General features: G+C 40.3%; 1 protein-coding gene across 1 annotated transcript in view; it reads left to right on the top strand.

Moving 5' to 3' along the window:
• frmpd3 (FERM and PDZ domain containing 3) overlaps positions 1-22,207 on the top strand; it is a 164,582-nt gene that overhangs the window by 38,456 nt on the left and 103,919 nt on the right. The window contains exons 3-4 of the mRNA XM_059976397.1: positions 8,708-8,753; positions 18,434-18,538. Of these exons, the coding sequence (XP_059832380.1) occupies positions 8,708-8,753; positions 18,434-18,538 (151 nt within the window). The remainder of the gene's footprint in view (positions 1-8,707; positions 8,754-18,433; positions 18,539-22,207) is intronic.

The raw sequence follows: 22,207 nt of genomic DNA, 5'->3' as shown, positions 1-22,207 counted from the left end.
GCATGGGGTACCTTGTCAAATGCCTTGCTGAAATCCATATATACTTCATCTACTGCTCTACATCTTTTGTTCAGTCCTTAAGGATAACTGGCTGCAGTACTTGAGTCAAGGGCTCTGGGGCCTTGACCCCAAGATTTCAATGTGGCATTATATCTGAAAAACAGTAGGGATAGTGGAATACGTGTGAATCAAGACATCAAGCATGGTCCCTGAAAATATTGCCCTAGCTCAGAAAAATTTCTTGGGTTTCCAAATGAATTGAATCTTCAGTGGTGTAGTTCATGTAATTCATGAAGTAATCTAAGTGTCCAGCAATACAAAACTCCATGCGTGCCATCTATTATTCCTTAAAATTACAGAAATACTGCTATTCACACAAATCTGCCTGCTGGTATCTGCTCAAGGAAATGTCCTTTGCTGTTGAGTTGAAAGCACTAGTGACCATGATATTGCTGAACCATGCAAAATGAACATCAGGCAAATGAAATTATAGGGAGTGATGATAAATTTAATCTCTACAGGAAAACATTCCGTGCATGGACGTATGGCTGGAGTTCTACCTCAGCAGGAGCTTATTACCAATGACAAAGAAGATCTCAGCCTCTGGATTCATTGCTCCTTTGAGACCTGAATCACTGAATGCTCCGTCATTAAGGTCCATGAACATATTCCATTCTTCACTTTCTCCCATGGCGTACCAAGACAATTTGGCCCAACCATTATGCCTATTGTATTGCTCTACTTGTGCAGAACATGAGCAGGACCCCCAGAGAAGCAAAATACTAGAGAATTAATAACCAGAGAGATAGCGGCACATCTTTGCCTTCATTCTCTATGCCCAAATAGTCTCTGAGCCTCAGAGCAGCACTGTGGAAGTAAGCATAAAATAGCTGAGTGACCCTTAATTAGTGCATAGAGCACCATGAAACTCAACTTCCCTGTGTCAGCTCCATAGCATTCCCAAATCAGAGGAAGGTGGCCAAACTCTGGTTGCCCGTGTGCCAGGAAAATGTCACATGATGAATGATGTCATACTGTGGCATACAAAACTGCCAAATGAATCTCCTGGACGAGAAAAAAAATTATCTGAAGAAGCATACTTCTTTCATTTACAAATAAAAACATTTTGAATTCAACCAAAGACACAGCTGAGAGCAACGGATTTTCTGGGTATTTGAACCAAGGAATTCATTTTAGATCAATAGTGCCAGGAGTATCAGCTACTTAGTCTATTCATCTCCACATGTTTTCAGGCTGCTGAATTTCATTGCCAATGCATTCGTATGTACATAATGCTAGTAAACAAAGAAAAACTGGTGTTTTACATTAATGTAGAAGATTGATCAAGCCTTCAGAAAACCTGAGATAGAATCACAAGCATGATGCAGTCCCTGCCATAATATAATCAAGAGTTTTTCAAACAATCCTCTTTAAAAATATCTTACCATTACCCAAAAACAATAGATACCCGTTTTTTCCATATAGTTCTAATAAAAAAATAAGTTTGTCAGTAGAAATATAATTCAACCTGTAAAATATTTCAGTGTTATTTCAAACTTGAATTTGATTAACCTTTTACCTGCTTCCATATAATTTGGCCAAATGCCCAATACTTAATTTGGGGAATAGTTTATCAGAAATCGTGCAGTGTAGAATTGAGCTTGAAGCTTGGATCACTGGCTGTGTTATTCTCAAGAGTTCAATGAGACAGTTATGTTTTTGCTTGTTCTCAGAATATGCTTTCTGTAGAGCCTGGCATTTTATGTTAATTAATTTAAGTGCTTTCCACAGGAACTTTAACATTTTTTTTTCTGGGCTCTGAACCCTGCATTTCCCATAACAGTAAAATAGATACAAAGAGTGAAATGATGAAATTTGAAAATTTTGAAAAACTAGCAAGGAACATGTTGTTAAAGAATAATTTCAGCAACTTTGTAAGGAGGAAATGTAGATGCTGGGAAAAAGCTGGAAACACACGAAAGGTCAGGCTGGATCTGTAGAGTGAGACAGAATATAAATGCCTCATGTTAGATCATACAGAAGAACATAGAGCAGCACAGCACAATACTGACCCTTCAGCCCATGATGTTATGCTGACCTGTTAACCTACTCTAAAATCCATCTAACTCTTCCCTCCCACATAGTCCTCAATTTTCCTTTCATCCTTGTGCCATCAACATGATGATAGCAGTTTATCAAAAAAAGGAAATGTTCCAGATCAAATATGCTTAAAGTTGAGGAGTGGAGAATGACTGATAGGATGGAGATGTGTAAAGACTAAATTGCATAAGTGATAGGGCTGCAGAGGATAGAAGAGGATAGAGAAAGAAAATGTTTTAAATTGAGATACAAAACACTGCTTGGAATATCCAACACATCAGGCACTAACTGCAGAGAGAATAATGGAGATAATGTTACAAGTTAAGACCATTGGTCTGAACTTTCACCATTTTGCTGTTTCTATATACCTCATGATCACTTCCACCTGATGCAGCTCTGTTTTTACTTCCCTTTATCCAACTCCAAGGATAGATTAACAAGCAATATCTATTAAAGTCCTTCACAAGCCTTTCTCTCATTCTACATCTGCCTACATCATCCTACAAGGATGCCATTTCCTTCTTCCAATTTCACCAATTCAATCACATATTTTATCTTCTATTGACAGCATCATCCATGCCAGTAATTCCAAGATGTCTTCCCTTCTGCTTAACCAAGGCTTCCCATCAAACACAGTTTGATATTGTTCTTTTGTTTCTTTTATTGTTGTATTGTTCTTTTATTTCTTTCATTCCCTCTATCTTGGGTCCCAAATTCTCTTTACAAATGAAGTTCTATTGTATTGCCTCCAAACTAGTAAATTGCATTCAGTATTCACAACATGACCTCTGCGCTGGAGGAATCAGAATCAGGTTTAATATCACTGACATATAAGACCAAAAGACCTAGGATTAGAATGTCTGCTCTGCCATTCCATTATAGCTGATCCTGATTCCCATTCAACCCCATATACCTTTCTTCTCCCCATAACATTTGATGCCCGGACTGATCAGAAATCAATCAATTTCTGTCTTAATATACACACAAACTTGATTGCAAAGCAGTCTATGGCAAAGCATTCTACAGATTTAATACTCTCTGGTTAAAAAAAGTCCTCCTTAGGTCTTTTCTAAAGGGTTACCCCTTAATCTTATAACTGTGCCCTCTAGTTCTGGATACACCCATATGTTGTGAAACTTATTGGGGCAGCAATACATATTTTTAAAACTATAAATTATAATAAGAGATATATAATTAAGTAGTAGTGCAAAAAGAGAGCAAAAAATACTGAGATGGTGCACATGGGTCCAATCAAATACCTGATGGTGGAGGGGAAGAAGCTGCTCCTGAGACATTGAGTGTGTCCCCTCAGGCTCCTGTACCTCCTACTTAATGGTAGCAATGAGAACAGGTTAAATCCTGGGTGATGGATGCCACTTTCTTGAGGAACCACCTGTTGAAAGTGTCATCAATGCTGGGGAAGCTTGTGTCCATGATGGAGCTGGCTGAGTTTACAACTTTCTGCAGTTCTTTCTGATCCTGTGCAGTGACCCCTCCATATCTGATGGTGATGTACTCGACAGTACTGTAGAAATATGTGACTGTCTGGTGACATATCATGTGGATAGGGTGGTGAAGAAAGCTTTTGGTATGCTGGCCTTTATAAATCAGAGCATTGAGTATAGGAGCAAACACGGGGAAATCTGCAGATGCTGGAAACTCAAACAACACACACAAAATGCTGGTGGAGCACAGCAGGCCAGGCAGCACCTATAGGGAGAAGCATTGTCGATGTTTCAGGCTGAGACCTGACAAAGGGTTTTGGCCCAAAACGTCGACATTGAGTATAGCAGTTGGGATGTAATGTTAAAATTGTACAAGGCATTGGTGAGGCCAAATTTGGAGTATTGTGTACAGTTCTGGTCACTGAATTACAGGAAAGATGTCAACAAATTAGAGAGAGTACAGAGTAGATTTACTACAAACGTTTGTAGAATGTTACCTGGGTTTCAGCACCTAAGTTACAGAGAAAGGTTGAACAAGTTAGGTCTTTATTCTTTGGAGCGTAGAAGGTTGAGGGGGGACATGATAGAGGTATTTAAAATTATGAGGAGGATAGATAGAGTTGATGTGCTTAGGCTTTTTCCATTGAGAGTAGGGGAGATTCAAACAAGAGGACATGAGTCGAGAGTTAAGGGGCAAAAGTTTAGGGATAACACGAGGGGGAACTTCTTTACTCAGACAGTGGTAGCTGTGTAGAACGGGCTTCCAGTAGAAGTGGTAGAGGCAGGTTCGATTTTGTCATTTAAAAAAAAAATTGGATAGGTATATGGACAGGAAAGGAATGGAGGGTTATGGGCTGAGTGCAGGTAGGTGGGACTAGGTGAGAGTAAGCGTTCGGCATGGACTAGAAGGGCCGAGATGGCCTGTTTCTGTGCTGTAATTGTTATATGGTTATATATGAAGTCTCTTTGAACACCTGATGAAAAATAACTGCTGTTGTGAATTATGGATTGATTTTCAGAGATGTTGACACCTAGGAACTTAAAACTGTTCACCCATCCCACTGCAGATCCCTCAATGAGGACTGGTGTGAGATCCCTCAACTTCCCCTTCCTAAAGTCCATAATCAATTCCTTGGTCTTACTGACATTGAGTACAAGATTGTTGTTGTAACACCATGCAACCAGTTGACCTAGCTCACGTCTGTACACCTCCTCATCACCATCTGAAATTCTGCCAACAATAGTTGTGTCACCAGCAAAGATACAGATGGCATTTGAGCTGTGCCTAGCCACACAGTTGTGGGTGTAAAGAGAGAGCAGAGCAGTGGGCTAAACACACATCCTTGAGGTGTATGTACTGAGGTTAGTGAGGAAGAGATGTTATTATTGACTCAGCAGACTAGGAATCTCCTGGTTCAAACATGGCTTTTGGTTTGAGTATGTCCGGTATGTTCTCCAAGGCATCCACTCATCCACACAGTCGGTGATGACTGTGGCATATTCATTCAGAATTCAAAGATGAGTCCCTGAATATTGTCCAGTTCACTGACTCAAAGCAGTCCTGCAAGCACTCCTCTGCCTTTGCAGACCATACCTTTTTGGTCCTCAGCACTGGTGCTGCGGTCCTTAGTTTCTGCCTATACACCAAGAGTAGAAGTACAGCCAGGTGATCAGTGTTTCCTATGTGTGGTGTGGGATAATATGTTCTTGATGGTGCTATAACTGTGGTCAGGTGTGTTAGCTCCTCTGGTTGCGCGGGTGGTAGTTGTTCAGAGATTTCATCAAGCTGTCCTGGTTGAAAACCCCGCAATAATAAGGAAGGCATCAGATTGCATTGCTGATAATAGTGCTCAGCTCCTTCAGAGACTGCCTGACATTCACCCAAGATGGAATACACACCCCAACCAGGATGTTGGCGGCAACTCTCTTGGCAGATAAAATGGATAACACTTAATGTTTCAGGTCAGGTGTGCAGGACTGAGACAGGACCATCAAGTCTGAGCACCATGATGAATTAATCATAAATCATACTCCACCTCCTCTACCTTTAAAAGTTTCAGCTGACCTGTCCTTGGGGTGAATGGTGAAGTCCTCAGTCAGCAACACTGCATCCCAAATGTCAAGGGTGAGCCATGCTTCCATGAAGCAAAGTACACAGCAGTCTCTGATGCTCCTCTGAAATCTTGCTCTGAGATTCTCCAGAGACTGTCTAATCACCAGCAGGATAGTCCAACACACAGAGTGAGTGACCGATTTGCAGACTACTGTACTCTATTTAATCAACAAGGTGATCCAGAACATCTAATTGCCCATCACTTTAATTTTCCGAGCCATTCACTGACCTCTTTGACTATGGACTTATTTTGTAGCACTGAAGCCAAAATAAACTTTAGGAAAAGCATATCATCTTCTAAGTTTTCAAGACTCAAGTTTGAATTTATTTCCAATATTTTTATCATAACTGGTCAATTTTGATGAAACATCATCAACCTGTAACATAATGGATATAATGTTACTGACTGATAACCTTCTATCGCTCCACCTTTGCTGTCTAGCCAATGCTTTGCAAGCTTATTTCAGGTTTCCAACGGCAGTGTTCGGTATTTCAAATTTCCAGCATTGTACATATCTTTTTTCTGATTCATCTTTCTCATTCATCTACCTGTTTACACCTCTTCTAGACAAATCAGCTGTAATTAGCAAATCTTCAGCACCCTCTCTCAATCAGCACAATCACCTCTTGTATCATTCAGCCTCTCTTGAAACTTGACCCAATCACATTCCTTTTGTTCTCTCCACACCTTCTCTGCAATTTAAACAAGTTTGATTCACTTTTATTCTTCTTAATTCTGCTAAGAGATCATTGACCAGAATCTTTAGCTTTCTTTCTTCTCCAATGCCATCTGGCTGCTGATATTTCTTGCTTTCATTTATTCAAAAAAAAGACAATTGCAAAAAACAGACAATTTTGCTTGATTTTAAGGCAGATCCTGAAGAGATTATAACAGGAAGTAAGCAAGTGGCTAAAATATGTTCAGCCTGTCTTAACTGTGGAAGACACAGAGTTTTAATAACTTAAAGTAATTAATTTTAATAAAGAAAATATATTGAAGAAATTGAAGAGAGTGAAACCAGAGACCCATCAAGTTCATAGCCTGAATCCAGAGTTCTGGGAAGATGGTTACATACATATTGGAGGATCTTACAAAGTTTCATTGATCAAGAGACAACACTAACAGATTGAAAGGTAGAAAAGGTAACCTTGCTGTTAAAATAGTTAACAAGAGCCCAACCAAAATGACATCATTTATTTTGGGAAATGTTGCCATCTTGTAATAAGCAACAGGGCACTTTGGAAATGATACGATTAGAGAGAATCAATATGGAATCAAGAGCAATTGTGTTTACTAAATCAAATTTTGAGGATATAGCAAGCAGTAGGTAAGTAAACAGAATCAATGTGATGGATCTGTTGTAAAAAGTTATTTAATAAGATACTACACAAAAATTGAAGTTCACAAGATTGGAGGCACTATGATTGCATCAAGAGGGTACTCATGAAAAGACAAAAGAAAAACAGGGAATTGGAGTGAACGAGTAAGGTTGTTAGTGGGATAACACAGGAACCAGTAACAACCCACACAAAATGCTGGTGGAACGCATCAGGCCAGGCAGCATCTATAGGGATAAGCACTGTCGACATTTCGGGCCAAGACCCTTCGGCAGGACAGGAACCTGTATTCTGCCTTTCAGTATTCACAAGTTACACTAATGCCCAAGACAAAAAGTCAGGGTGCATTACACCCTTATTTCTGGGGCTGATTACTTTTTTATGGCTAGTTTTTGCTTCTTTATTAGAGTTTACAAACAGCTATTTTTGATGTTTTTACAAGTAGATTTTTCTGTTGGTTGTTTACAACATGGAACTATATTTTGTAAAAGGTTTCCAGCCACAGCATCATTGCAGTTATCAACTGCTAACCATAATTCTAAGGAGAACCCAGACCTTGAACATAGTAAAGGTCAAGTACTGGACCTGCCAATCACTACCACCCCCACAGCCATCAACAAAATGTTGGTGAATACGAAGGTGAAAGACATGTATGGTTAAGCCGGTTCATTTATACTTCAGATCTGTGGTACCAAACTACAACAAGTCAACAGCAACTGCCTTCCTGCTCCTTGGCTGTATCTAAAGAAACCTTAGATCTGCACTTTATCAATACTGTTACATGTCAACAGGCAAACAAGGTCTCCAATGGAAGCCTTCCCTCCAAGCAACTACCAAGTTTGAACTGCGGCTTTAAAGGATATTATTTGTGGTGTCAGACATGAGAAAATGACATGTACCTTTGATGGTGCATTGCAAACGTAGTACCAGAAAGTTGGCTCAATTCACTACATATACACAGTGTACTGGTGTTCTTCAGTGAGAATATTTTCATGCATACTAGAATGACACACTGCACCATTTTCCTCACCTGATGTGGAAGGCTGTATCACTTCTTGCCTACTCAGTCAATGCCTCCTGTTGACTCCAATTTAACTATTCTACATGTCTAAAATAATGTCAACTTTACTGCAATGCATCTATTCCAACAGCACCTTTAAACATTCAGATGACAATTCCAAGATCCCAGCGCCATTATGTCACAGGAAACACAACTAAACAGCCCTCCACAAATTGTAGAACCCTTTTATCTAATTGGCAATGAGGCTTTGTGTGTATCAGGGAAATACACTATGAATTGTAAATTAAGTACCTACTAAATCTAGGTGGTTTTGAATAATCAGTCTACGTGTAAGGGGGCACATGGGCTTGCAATAGACATGGTTATTTCTTCACAAATTCAGGTACTCAGATACAGTATTAAATTACAGCATACACTTCACCCAGTTATATATTTGATTTTATTTATTATTTGATCAAGAAATAAACCACAGAATAGCAAAGAACCAATGATGTCAATTTAGATTTGACATAGATTTGGTGTGTTTCCAATACTAGAAATTATTTCTTATTATGTGTACAGTTTTAAAGTTCAATAAGATCAATATAGCAGAACAGTAAAAATGTTTATGTTTTATATATTCTGAAATGTTAATTGCTATATTTCCCTACTCTGTATTTAAAGAAAGCTTATTTTGTGCTTTTTTAATAGAAATGGCAAGGACTCCATTATTCTGACTGTCCTGCAGCCTTATCAAGTGAGTATGCTCATAAATTATATTATATATTGTGTGTATGCTGTCTAACAAGATATTATTCAAAATCCCCAGGAGCATTAATTGGCAGATGTGCCTCAGTGCTTGGAAACAGGCCTCCTTCCTGAATCTTAATGTTCTAGGGCTGTTTCCTGGGCTTTACTGAATTATCTTATCATGGCAAAGCAGCATTTGAGTGCTCCAGTTAAATTAATATCGGCTGAAATATTTACACATTATATGATATTCTATATATTTTTTACTTCCCTTTTAAGATTTCAAATCTGGATTTTAATAGATCATTGGAATTATTCTCTTATTCCTAAAGTGGGCTTTTACAATTTGAACTCACCAACTAAACCATCATATTCTTCGAGGGCAATGAAGAGCAATCTCCTTTGCTTTGTTCTCAAAATCTGGATAGCTTTCAGTATAATTCTGGGTGATCACCTTCAGTTAAGTAAAAAGATAAGAGAGAAAAATGTCATGTGATAAATGTATTACTGAAGTTGAATTAATAGACATTCTGTTTTTTTTTAACTGTGCATCTGAAAAGATTGAAGTTACTAGTGTGCAATCTTGGAATTTATTTTACACTCTGATATCAATTAGAAAACAAAAATAATACATGTATAAATGTTAGTAACAAAATGGAATAAATTTGGTAATATCCAGCAGCTTTTCATTTGGACAGAGTTATGAATGCTTAGAACTCCCTGCCTCAGCAACCTGTGCAAACACAGTAAACATCTCTCAAATATTATGTCCATTGGAATATATTCAGTTTCCTAAACCAATCATTTGGAGCAAATACTGAAGAAGTCAGCAGAAAGACTTTTCAAATACTGAGTCATCAAGATTCACAGGGTGTAAGGGAAAGATAAGCAAGTTTCAATGATTCAGATCAATGAAGAAGGAACACTTCAAAGTTACTGCAACTGAATTATTGGAGTATAATAAGTGATAAGAAGAATATACTAAGAAATGCCAAAACACTAAGTCTAAAACAGTACAGAATAATTGAAACAACACAAAATGCTGGAGGAACTCAGCTGGCCAGGCAGCATCCATGGAAAAGAGTAAGCAGTCAATGTTTCATCAGGACTGGAGAAAAAGATGAGGTCAAAGTAAGAAGGTGGGGGGAGGGGAAGAGAACTACAAGATAGTAGGTGATAGGTGAAACCGATAGTGGGGGAAGGGGAAAGTAAAGAGCTGGGAAGTCGATTGGTGAAAGGGCTAGAGAAGGGGGAATCTGATAGGAGAGGACAGAAGGCCATGGAAGAAAAGGGAAGGGGGAGGAGTACCAGAGGGAGGTGATGAACAGGTGAGGAAATAAGGTGAGAGAGGGAAATGGGAACAAGGAATGGCGGGGGGGGGGGGGGACATTACCGGAAATTAGAGAAATTGATGTTCATGTCATCAGGTTGGAGGCTACCCAGGCAGAATATAAGGCTATGCTCCTCCAACCTGAGTGTGGCCTCATCACAGCAGTAGACATGTCAGAATGGGAATGGGAAATGGAATTAAAATGGATGGCTACTGGGAGATCCTGCTTTTTCTGGCAGACAGAGCATAGGTGCTCAGTGAATTGGTCTCCCAATCTATGTCAGGTCTCACCATTATTATTAAGGAGGCTACATCGGGTGCACCAATTCAGTAGATGACCCTAACAGACTCACAGCTGAAGTATCGCCTCACCTGGAAGGACTGTTCGGGGCCCTGAATGGTCGTGAGGGAGGAGGTATAGGGGCAGGTGTAGCACTTGTTCCATTTGCAAGGATAAGTGCCAGGAGGGACATCAGTGGGAAGGAACGGATGGACAAGGACATCGCACAGGGAGCGATCTCTTCAGAAAGCAGAAAGTGGGGGTGAGGTAAAGATCTGCTTCGTAGTGGTATCCCACTGGAGATCGTAGAAGTTACAGAGAATTATATGCTGGGCATGGAGGCTTGTGGGGTGATAGGTGAGGACAAGAGGAACCCTATCCTTGGTGGGGTGGCTGGAGGATGGGCTGAGGGCACACGTGTGCAAAATGGAAAAGATGCAGTTGAGGGCACATTGATGGTGGTGGAAGGGAATGCTCCCTTCTTTGAAGTGTTGATGGTTGAGGAAGGGAAACCTTCCTTCAATGGCCTTGTCTCCTCTCCTGTCACCGCATCTCTTCCCTTTCACACATGTCTGCTGATTTCCTCCAGCATTTTGTGAGTGTTGCTTAGATTTCCATCTTCTGTAGATTTCTCTTGCACAGAATAATTGATACAGTAGCAAGCCCAACTTCCTACAGTGCATCGAGAACTCCAATTTATGACTGGCCTGCAGATTCTTGGAGGTCCTTGGCACCGACCACAATTCCAATCTGAGGAGAGAAGTCCTATAAGCCTGCACACTGCTCCCACTTTTAAATTCAAAAATGCCTGCACTTCTTTCCTAATCTACATACCAATCAGGTACAATTCTATAATTATTTTTCAAAGGTAGACGTATTGGAAAAAATTTACATTATCATCTAAAATAGTCTCATTTGTTTCTGAGAAACAAGTTACCTTATCGGTCAAGTTATCAGTCAGCTTTCACTCATCGTGGAAAAAACAAGTTGACTTGTCATTCCATTGGACATTCTTTAATACCTTACATCTGCGTCCTTCAAGGGCTCATTGATCCTATGAATCTAAATTCTGTGTTTTACTAACAGGCTTGCTCATTTTGAGCACTGTGAATGGACAATCCAATTCCAAGTAAAAAGCTACGTTTTAACCCTCTGATTGCTCGGGTGAGGGGGCGTGAGGAGGCGCAGAAAGAGGCAGAGCTCACAGAGATAATAAAAAAAGTTCATCAAACTAAGCCTGCAGTGAGGTGCAGCGGTCAATCCCTTCATGAACATAAATCCTGTGACAGCCACAGGCCTGGCCCACATTCTGGAATCCTGTGACAGCCACAGGCCTGGCCCACATTCCGGAATCCTGTGACAGCCACAGGCCTGGCCCACATTCCGGAATCCTGTGACAGCCACAGGCCTGGCCCACATTCTGGAATCCTGTGACAGCCACAGGCCTGGCCCACATTCTGGAATCCTGTGACAGCCACAGGCCTGGCCCACATTCCGGAATCCCAGCTGCTGCAGCACATCTGGCCGAACTCCAAAAATTGCTGCCAGCCCACCATCTGAATCCCAGCTCCAAGTAGAGACCTCCAATGTTCTAATGGTAAACAAACCTTGTTTCTTTCAATACAACCAGCAGGTGTGTTTACAGACATTTTTAGTCTTTCCCTCTCCCAGTGCAGAGTGCCTTCCTGCTTCAAAACATCCACCATTGTCCCTGTCCCTAAAAAGACCAAGGTAACATGCCTGAACGATTGGTGTCCTGTCGCACTCACCTCAATAATAAGCAAATCCTTTGAGAGTCTGGTCAAGGATTACATCTGCAGCTTGCTACCACCCACACTAGACCCCCTACAATTCACCTACCGACACAACCGATCAACAGATGATGCAATAGTCACGGTGCTACACACCGTCCTTACATACTTGGAGAAGAGGAATGCTTATGTGAGAATGCTGTTCTTGGACTACAGTTCCATAATGCCCTTCAGGCTTGACAAGGAGCTCAGAGACCTCAGCCTTCACCCTGCCTTGTGCAGCTGGACCCTGGACTTCCTGTCACATCGCCGGCAGGTGGTAAGAGTGGGCTCCCTCACCTCGGTCCCTCTGACCCTCAACACAGGAGCCCCTCAGGGCTGGGACCTAAGCCCCCTCCTTTACTCTCTGTATACCCATCACTGTGTCGCCACTCACAGCTCCTATCTGCAAATTAAATTTGCTGATGACACTACTCTGATTGACCTTATTTCAAATAATAATGAGGCAGCCTACAGAGAAGAAGTCATTATCCTGACACAGTGGTGTCAATAAAACAACTTCTCCCTCAATCTCGCAAAAACAAAGGAGCTGGTTGTGGACTACAGGAGGAATGATGGCAAGCTGACCTCTGTTGACATCAGTGAATCTGGGGTTGTGAGAGTGAACAGCTTTAAGTTCCTCAGCATCCACATCACCGAGGATCTCACATGGTCTGTACGTACCGGCTCTGTAGTGAAAAATGCAAACAGCGTCTCTTTCACCTCAGACGGTTGAAGAAGTTTGGCATGAGTCCCCAAATCCTAAGGACTTCCTACGGGGCACAACTGAGAGCATCCTGACTGGTTGTATCACTGCCTGCTATGGGAACTGTACTTCCCTCAATTGCAGGACTCTGCAGAGAATGGTGCAGACAGCCCAGTGCATCTGTAGATGTGAACTTCCCACTATTCAGGACATTTACAAAGACAGGTGTGTAAAATGGGTCAGAAGGATCATTGGGGACCTGAGTCACTCCAACCACAAACTGTTCCAGCTGCTACCATCCGGGAAATGGTACCACAGCAGTAAAGCCAGGACCAACAGGCCCAGGGACAGTTTCTTCCACCAGGCCATCAGACTGATTAAGTCACACTAATACAATTGTATTTCTATGGTATATTGACTGTCCTGTTATACATACTATTTATTACAAATTACTACAAATTGCCCATTGCACATTCAGATGGAGATGTAACGTTAAGATTTTTACTCCTCATGTATGTGAAGGATGTAAGAAATAAAGTCAATTTAATAGGTAAAGAAAGGAGTGGTTGCAAAGAGGGAGTTTCATTTGCCAATATATGTCTGCAGTTCCCAGGCAGCCTTTTCAATGCCCAATCTATATGGTCCATCCTGCTCCAATATGCACTGTACTGGGGATAGTTCATATCAACAGCGGAGCCCAGATTGTGACCTGAGGAAATTAGTGTTTGATGCAGGTGTGGCCTTGTGAGCTGTGATCCAGCTGGCAGATTCAGGAAGCACTTTATCAGCAAATTTAATCTAAGTATTGCAAAGCAATAATGGCCAACCAGGTTCAAGAATTACATTATTTTTAAATTTAATTTCAGTAAAAGCTGTTAATCTATGAGCCAACAATTCAGGCAATTACATCTATATTCTTCATTAATTAAGTGGAATGACTTGTTTGTGCTGTCAGAAATTCATCCAATTACTCTTTTCACCTTCCATAAAATTTGATTTAAAGGATTTGTAACTTTTTTTGTAAATTGCAAACACAAAAGACAAAATCCCTGACTAACATCTTTCATTAAACAGAGTAATGAATAAAATGAAAACTAAATGTGAAGAAATAAATGTAGTTAACAACCAGCAGGCATTGCTGAGTGAGTGAGGTAAACAATCTTATACTGCTGAGAGCTTTTGCTGTCAGTTTACCAACAGCTTATTTCAACTAGTTAATTAAGCACAGGGAATAAATATTTTGGCTTTAGTTATAATTAGTTATGGAGTACTACAGCACAGAAACAGATCCTAGCACCCATCTAGTGCTTGCTGAATTATTAATCTGCCTAGTCCTATCGACCTGCACCCAGACCATACCCTTCCATACCTCTCCCTATCCATATAGCTATTCAAATTTATTCTAAATGTTGAAATTGAACCCGCATCCGAGAATTCCACTGATAAATCATTCCATACTTTCGCCGCCTTCTTTTTGAAGAAGCTCTCCGCCCTATGTTCCCCTTAAAATTTCACCTTTCACCCCTTACTCATGACCTCTAGTTCTAGACTCATCCAACCGCAATGGAAAAAGCCTGCTTGCATTTACCCTATATACACCTCAAAGTTTTGTCATTTCAAATCTCCCCTCATTCTTCAAGCTCTAAGGAACAAAGTCTACCATCCTTTCTCTAAAACTCAGGACCTCAAGTCCTAGCAACATCATTATAAATCTTCTCTGCATTCTTTCAATCTTATTGATATCTTTTAATATCTCTTAAATTGCCACCTCTATTTACTAGAATGGTCTACATTTTGGAAAATTAAATAAAGTGTATTTCTTTAATCATAAATAAAATAAAATACAAATAAGATGATAAGGAATTCATTTGAGTTTATTTTTCTACTTAGAGCCGACAGGAGGTTTTCTCGCACCCTGAAAAGTGCTCAGTCATTGTAAAGTCATAAAGGGTTAAGACAAAATTACAAATTAGAAAGTCTACTGAGAGAACAAGCATTTACTTGTTCCTGCTAATAATTACAATTGCATGTGGAAATTTCAGGAAAAGACTTACGGCAAAATCATCTGCAAGCTCTTGATTTTGCTGACAGGAGCAACCAGGAGGAGGATTGGTACTAATTTCTGTGAGGCAAAGGTAAATGCAAGATCATTAGAAGAAGAAATATAGAAAGTATTTCTCAAGAATTTAAATATAACTTTTGCCAAAAATATAACATTAGTCTTGTTGAGCATGTAATGGTTTCTCCTGTGCCAAACAAAGTGACCACTGACTGTTCATAGATTTCTGATGCATTAGGACATCCATTTCAAGGTTTGACATTTTGTGCATTCAGAGATACTCTTCTACACACTACCATTGTAATGCTTGACTACTTGAGTTACTGTCACCTTCCTGTCAGGCATAATCGGTGCCCTCTCCCATTAACAAGCCATTTTTGCCCACAGAAATGCTGGTCACTGGATTTTTTAAAATGTTTCTTTCACCATTCTCTGTACACTCTAGAGACTGTTGTGTGTGAAAATCCCAGGAGATCAGCAGTTTCTGAGATACGCAATCCACCCTATCTGGCACCACCAATAATTCCACATTCAAAATCATTTAGAAAACATTTCTTCACCCATTATAATGTTTGGTCTGAACAACATTCGAACCCTGTAACCACGTCTGCAAGCTTTTATGCATTGAATTGCTGTCACATGATTGGTTGATTCAATGTTTGTATTAACAATTAGGTGTACATGTGTACCTAATAAAGTGGTCACTGAGTTTATAATACTCAGTGAGAAGTGTTGAGAAGTGACGAGGCTCTTTACAGATTCCCACCACAACATCACAGACTTCGTTGTGTCTAATAAAATTCTAATTGCATTAAATCACTAAATTGGAAATGTATTTCCTTGCCAAATCTGCGGAAAGCTGTATGCTGCTCTTTAGAATTGAGATTAATAGTTATTCATCCTATTTGTTCAGCTAAGAATTGTGAAATGAAAATGAAAGGAAGAAGTTGAATAGTGGCTCAATATTCCCAATATCCTTTAAGACTGTCAGAATTTATAGGCCTTTCAAACAGATGACAGCACATAAGACAGAAACTATCAGCTCCACTGGCAGTGCAACAGAGTAGAAAATATTACCCCTTAATAGGTAGAGCTCATTTTGCATGAAGTGCACACTGATATTAAAATATTTATTCAAAAGATTGCCTGGTCCAATAGTACACTACTGATGCAATCAATTGGCAGGGAAGTTTAGGAGCAAATTAATATTGCAAGTTGATTAAATATTTATTGTTCTATTTCTGGTGTCGGAGTTAAATCTTTCTAGGTATTTTCACGTTGTTTTCATTCAGTTAAGGATGTCTTAACTGACCGGACCATTGTGTTAAAAAAAATCTTCCACCACTTGGAGCCGCTGAATAAAAGTAAATGGCGATCATTTAAGGTCAATGAGTCTTTCAGGGTCCAGAGCTGGCAGACAATCAAACAATCGCCCTCTTACTTAATATGCTGTGTTTTGCCTTACAATATCACTACTAGTTGCAGACTGGTTACCTCTACTAAGTAAATGAAAGAGCCACATGAATAATGTGGCAACATGAAGGCTAGCTTGAGATACAAACACAAAGCTAGCATTTCTTCCCCCAAAAATGAGGCAGAACAGCCTCTATAGCAATAGCAACATTTTGTGTCATGGTTAATCTGTGTGCTTGACAACTTTTTCTTGTTATTTCCTTGTTATTTTTGTGAATGCATCCCCCCTCAGTTATCAGAAAAAGCATGCAAATGCAAAACTTCTTCTAGTTAAAAATCATGGGGAAGCTCTAGCAACTCTTCACAAAATTGCTCACAGTTCTCTACATATGCACCAAGTTTGGTATTCCCATGGCAATTTCCCAATTGTGCAGGAACAGTCCCTCTCAGGAAACGTAGAGGAGGCTAGGCCTAAAAGCAGAGCTCACTCTGCTGCAAGGGTCCTGAATTCCACCATGTGATCCAGCACCAAGCATGAGCCTTGACACTGCCAAATTATCCAAACCACAGCTAATCCCCCCATCCCCACTTCCTAGATGGTCAAAAACCTGGTGCGTCTCAACAGTGAATTTCTCATATTTATTGCAAATCGTGGTTTTATTGTCCCAGTTAACTGCAGCCAGAGTCAGAGTTTGCCCAGCCAGGAGAGGGATGACAAAGACAATATTGGCTCAGACGGTAGAATGCAGAGATGATTGGAACTCAAAGTGTAAGATGCACTGGGACAGGCAGTCGTGGCATCAGGTTGGGAATCCAAGGTGATTTGGGCACCAAGGGACTTGAGTGGGGTTGCTGTATCGAGGACAGCTGATTGAGAGTGGCAAGCACATGGTGAAAGGTTTTCTGCTGCTTCAGGATCTTGTGCTCTTGTCAATGAACGAGCATACTCTGCTGGGTCAATCATGGGTTCACGTATTGTCAGGAAATACAGGGAAGGCTTGACACAAAAGCATACCAGCAGAGTCAATTCACCAGTAAACAATATTTTATAAATAAACTGCAAAAAAAAACAAGCCACAAAGGGCCACAAATACTTAAGGCAAGGTAACTGAAGCAAAACGCACAAAATGCTAGAGGAACTTCGCAGGTTAGGCAGCATCAATGGAAAAGAGTGAACATTTCATGCTAAGAACTGAAGACCAGGAGGAACGGATTGAAGCTAGCTCGTTTGATTAGTTGGAAACATGGCAGGTGTCTCATGTTAGCTGGCTGGAGATTCAGAGGTGCCCACCTGTGCCAGCCCTTTTAGTTAATTAAAGAATGATTGCAAGTGAAAGAAAGAAAACATGAGGAAACATCCTCTAATTTAAATAATTTAAATTAACTGTTTACTAATAACAAAGTGTTTTCAGTTGCATAACAATGTTTCAATATTTTCATATTTTGATATATTTTTCATTAATTGTTTGATTTTTAGCAGCTCTTGAATGTTATCAAAGCTTCTGAATGGCTGAGATGTGATTATTGATTTCCTAGTTGTTAAAGCTCTTTCAGTTGTTTCAGGGCTGGTTCTGGCTCCATCTTATGACAATAATATTACGCAAAGCACTGCAATCACACAGAACCTCACCACTGAAGCTGGAGCTGGCTTGCAAATGCATGTTGACAGTAACCACAAACTTACCAATTCATGGAAGTCAAGAATGGGCAGTCCACTGCTGGTGGGAAATTCTGGGACTTTAAAACATTTTTAAATGCTTATCGCATTCTAGGATCATCCCTTTCAGTAGAAGCCTCACTGAAACCTCCGCAACCTACAATGTAACATCTTTGGAGAGGCCTGTCCACATATTGTTTTTCCAGGCCAGATAAGACCAGAGTCTAACACACAGTATATTACAAGAATTCCACAAAGAACAAATAAGCAATTACCTAGACAGACAAAAAGAAAAAAAAAATCAAAAACTTCATCATTACTTCCCCAAACACCCAAGGAGTTCAGTTAAAACTTGAGCTTTTTTTTACTGTGCTTTATAGCCTTCTAATTGATATTCGAAAGCTGCTCTAACATTGACATAACACAGTTAATGTTCTTTTTTAAATTTGTAGTCTCCGAAATCTGCCTTCATCAGTGCAGCCAAGAAAGCACAGCTTAGGACAAACCCTGTCAAAGTTCGATTTTCTGAAGAGGTTACAATCAACGGAAACAGTTCTGTGAGTACTTGCAGCATTGCATATGACTTTAGAGGAGACGTTCCACCCAGCCACCACATTATCACCCACCAGTTTGATGAGAGCAGGGTGGTTGACCGTTAGGATGATGGGAGGAATTCATACTGTATTCCTACTGCCTCCACCATACTGTCTAAAAAGTGCATTGCAAGCTACAGGATACAGGGGAGCTCATGTAGGTTTGGTCCCTGGAGGATATTTCGTGCATCCATGGCCATTAGTTTCTAGTTTCTCTGCTCTTACTGGGAACTCCAACAACACCGTTCATTAATAACCTCTCTGGGTCCCCACTGTCATCCAGAAATCTACCCCACACCCATTGCTGTCAACTCCTGCCCACTGGGAATCAACAACAAACTAAGTCAGGAATGGAGAAGGATTTGGGGAGTCCATCAAACAATATAGTTCAAAGGCAAGATTTAAGAGTCTTAAGACATCAATAATTCAGTGTATATTTCAGCTTCTGCACATCAAACAATTTCCAGAGATAAAATGCATCCAACTCTCAACTTGGTCTAGCTGTAGCTTCTAACCTCAATTTCAGAAGATTTAGTTGCGGTGTCATAGCTGCTGCGATGCTAGTACAGCATGGGAAGTTGCAGAGTTCAGAGTTCAAATTCAGCACCGTCTGTAAGGTGCTTGTACATTTTCTCCGTGACTGCATGGCTTTCCTCTGACTCCTCCGGTTTCCACCCAGTCCACAGACATACTGGTCCGTAGGTTAATAGGACATACATCCACTATGATGAAGTACTTTGAGAGGCAGGTCATGAAACATATCAACTACTACCTGAGATCTGCTCCAACTTACCTACTGTCACAACAGGATCAACAGCAGATGCCATTTCATTGGCTCTTCACTCAACCCTGGAACATCAGGGCAGTGAAGGTGCATACATTAGGATGCTCTTCATTGACTACAACTCAGTATTCAATACTATTATCCCCTCAAAACTAATCAATAACCTTCAAGACCTAGGCCTCAATACTTCCTTGTGTTCTGGATCCTCGATTTCTTCACTTGCAGATCCTAGTCAGTTCAGATTGGCAACAACATCTCCTCCACAATCTCCGTCAGCACAGGTGCACCACAAAGCTGTGTGCCTAGCCCCCTGTTCTTCTCACTTTATACTTATGACTGTGAGGCTAAGCTCAACTCCAATGCACTATTTAAGTTTGCTGATGACACTGCTGTCATCGGCCAAATCAAAGGTGATGGTGAATGTATCAGTCAGAGGGAAATTGTCTATCAGGCTGAGGGTTGCCTCAACAACAACCTCTCACTCAATGACAGCAAGATCGAGGAACTGATTATTGACTTCAGGAGGAGGAAATCGGAGGTCCATGATCCAGTCCTCATCAGGGGAGTCCAATGTAGAGAGGGTCAGCAATTTAAATTCCTCAATGTTATCATTTCAGAGGATCTGCCCTAAGTGCCGTTACGAAGAAAGCACAGCAGTGCCTCTACTTTCTTAGAAGTTTGTGAAGATTCAGTATGTCATTTAAAAGTTTAACAGACTTCTATAGATGAGTGTGGAGGGTATATTGACTGGTTGCATTACAGTCTGGTATGGAAACACCAATGCCCTTCAATGGAAAACCCTACAAAAAGTCCTGGGTATGGCCCAGTCCATCATGGGTAAAGCCCTCCTCACCATTGAACATGTCTACACAGAGCACTGTTGCAAGAAAGTAGCATCCATCATCAAGCACCCCCACCACCCAGACCATGATTTCTTCTCTCTGCTGCGATAAGGAAGAAGGTACAGAAGCCACATGACCCACATCACCCAGGTTCAAGAACAGTTACTATCCCTCAGCCATCAGGCTCTTGAAACAAAGGGCATAATTTGACTCAACTTCACCCAACCCATCACTGAACCATTCCCACAATCTATGGACTCACGTTCAATGACTCTTCATTTCATGTTCTCAATGTTTCTTTCTTTATTTATTTATTTATTTATTTATTTGTCTATTTATTTATTTATTAATTATTTTTGTTATTAGTGGTAGTAGTAGTAGTAGTAGTATTATTTCTTGTTTTTCTTTTTTGTATTTACACAAATTGTTTTACACATTGGCTATGGGCAGTCTTTCATTAATTCTATTGTGTTTCTTCTATTTCCTGTCAATAGCCATAATAAAATGGATCTCAGGGTTGTATATATACATTTGCACTTCAATAATAAATTTACTTTGAACTTTCAATTTGAACTTTGGTCATTGTAAATTGTCCTGTGATTAGGCTAATGTTAAATAGGTAGGTTGCAGGGTGGTATGGTTCATTGGGCCAGAGTGCCTGTTCCGCAATGTATTTCTAAATAAATAAATATCCCTGATAAGAGACCCACGTGCATGGCCTTACTTGAAATTTTTGTACAAGGGTGAGGGAGTAATGTATAGCTAGAAGTAAATGGTCCTATTTAAAGTGGGGGGAAATTCCCAGTTTTCCCCACCAAATCAAATTAGGTCAACTGACCTATGAACCCTTGCCATGCACACTTGTCAACAGCATTTATCTGCAGTACCTCTGCATCTTTAGAAAATAAATTACTTTACTAATAAAGTACTGCAGTTTACTACACAAATATAAAAGATATTAGTAATTTTGTTTCTATAATTGTAAGGAACATTGCAAAATTATCCAGGTGTAGTTACTGATATTATAATAAGATGAAAAGTGGATGGGTTAAACGTCCAATTAACTATTTAACTACTGATACAGATTGCATCTTCCTCCCTCACTTCACTAAAAACCAAAATGAACCACTCAGCCACAAAAGGAGTTGTTTGGTCAAATATCAAAAAATTGGTCAGAGGGGAATTTCAAACGAGGGTTGAAAGGTTTCGGGGTTGGTCAAACCAGAAGCAAAGAACCCTGGCAGCAGCAGAGGATGCCATCAATAGTGGAATAATCCTGATCATGTTGGAGAACGATGACTAGTTCAGTGGATGCATGGCTTGATGAAGTTAGAACTAAGATGGGGCAGTAATGAGGGGACTGAAAACACCATTAAAAATATTAAAATCTGGTATTTCTCATTCAGGAGCCAATTTAGGTCAGCAAGTGCAAGATTAATGGGTGAATTGGACTGGTGCAAGTTTGGACACAGGCAGCAGTGTTTTGGCTGACCTCAAGTTAACAAGAGTGCAGACAAGGGAAGAAGGGAAGTGAAGATGCACAGCCACCCTGACATATTCAGGCCTAGAGATACAAGGGCATGGATGAGGGTTCCTGCAGCAGATGAGCTGAAGCAGAGATGGAGTCAGGTGAGGTTACAAAGACAGAAATAGCCACTTAATGATGCCACGTTATGTGTTTGTAAGTCCACCTTCGGAAAAAAATACAAAACCAATGTTGAGCCTCAAGCAATTGCCAGGGAAAGAAAGATTTTAACCTCACAATGTAGTTTTCTCTTTGTTTAGTTCTAAAAGGCGAGCAAGCAACTTGATGATTTTAAGACTGTGGGTGAATCAGGGATGGTGATGAGGTGGAGTTGGATGTTGCGGAGTATGTGGAAACTAACACCTTGATTTTTGGCTGCTTTGCCTTAGGGCAGCATGTAATTGAGAAATAGGAAGGAACAGAATAATTTTTCGGAGGACTGCAGAATAATCTTGCAGGCGAGCGAAATGAAGCCATTACAC

This window comes from Hypanus sabinus, chromosome 8 (genome assembly GCF_030144855.1).
Source record: "Hypanus sabinus isolate sHypSab1 chromosome 8, sHypSab1.hap1, whole genome shotgun sequence".
In the NCBI taxonomy this organism is placed as follows: domain Eukaryota; kingdom Metazoa; phylum Chordata; class Chondrichthyes; order Myliobatiformes; family Dasyatidae; genus Hypanus; species Hypanus sabinus.
Note: the sequence above shows the minus strand (reverse complement) of the source record. Positions and strands in the feature narration are given on the sequence as shown.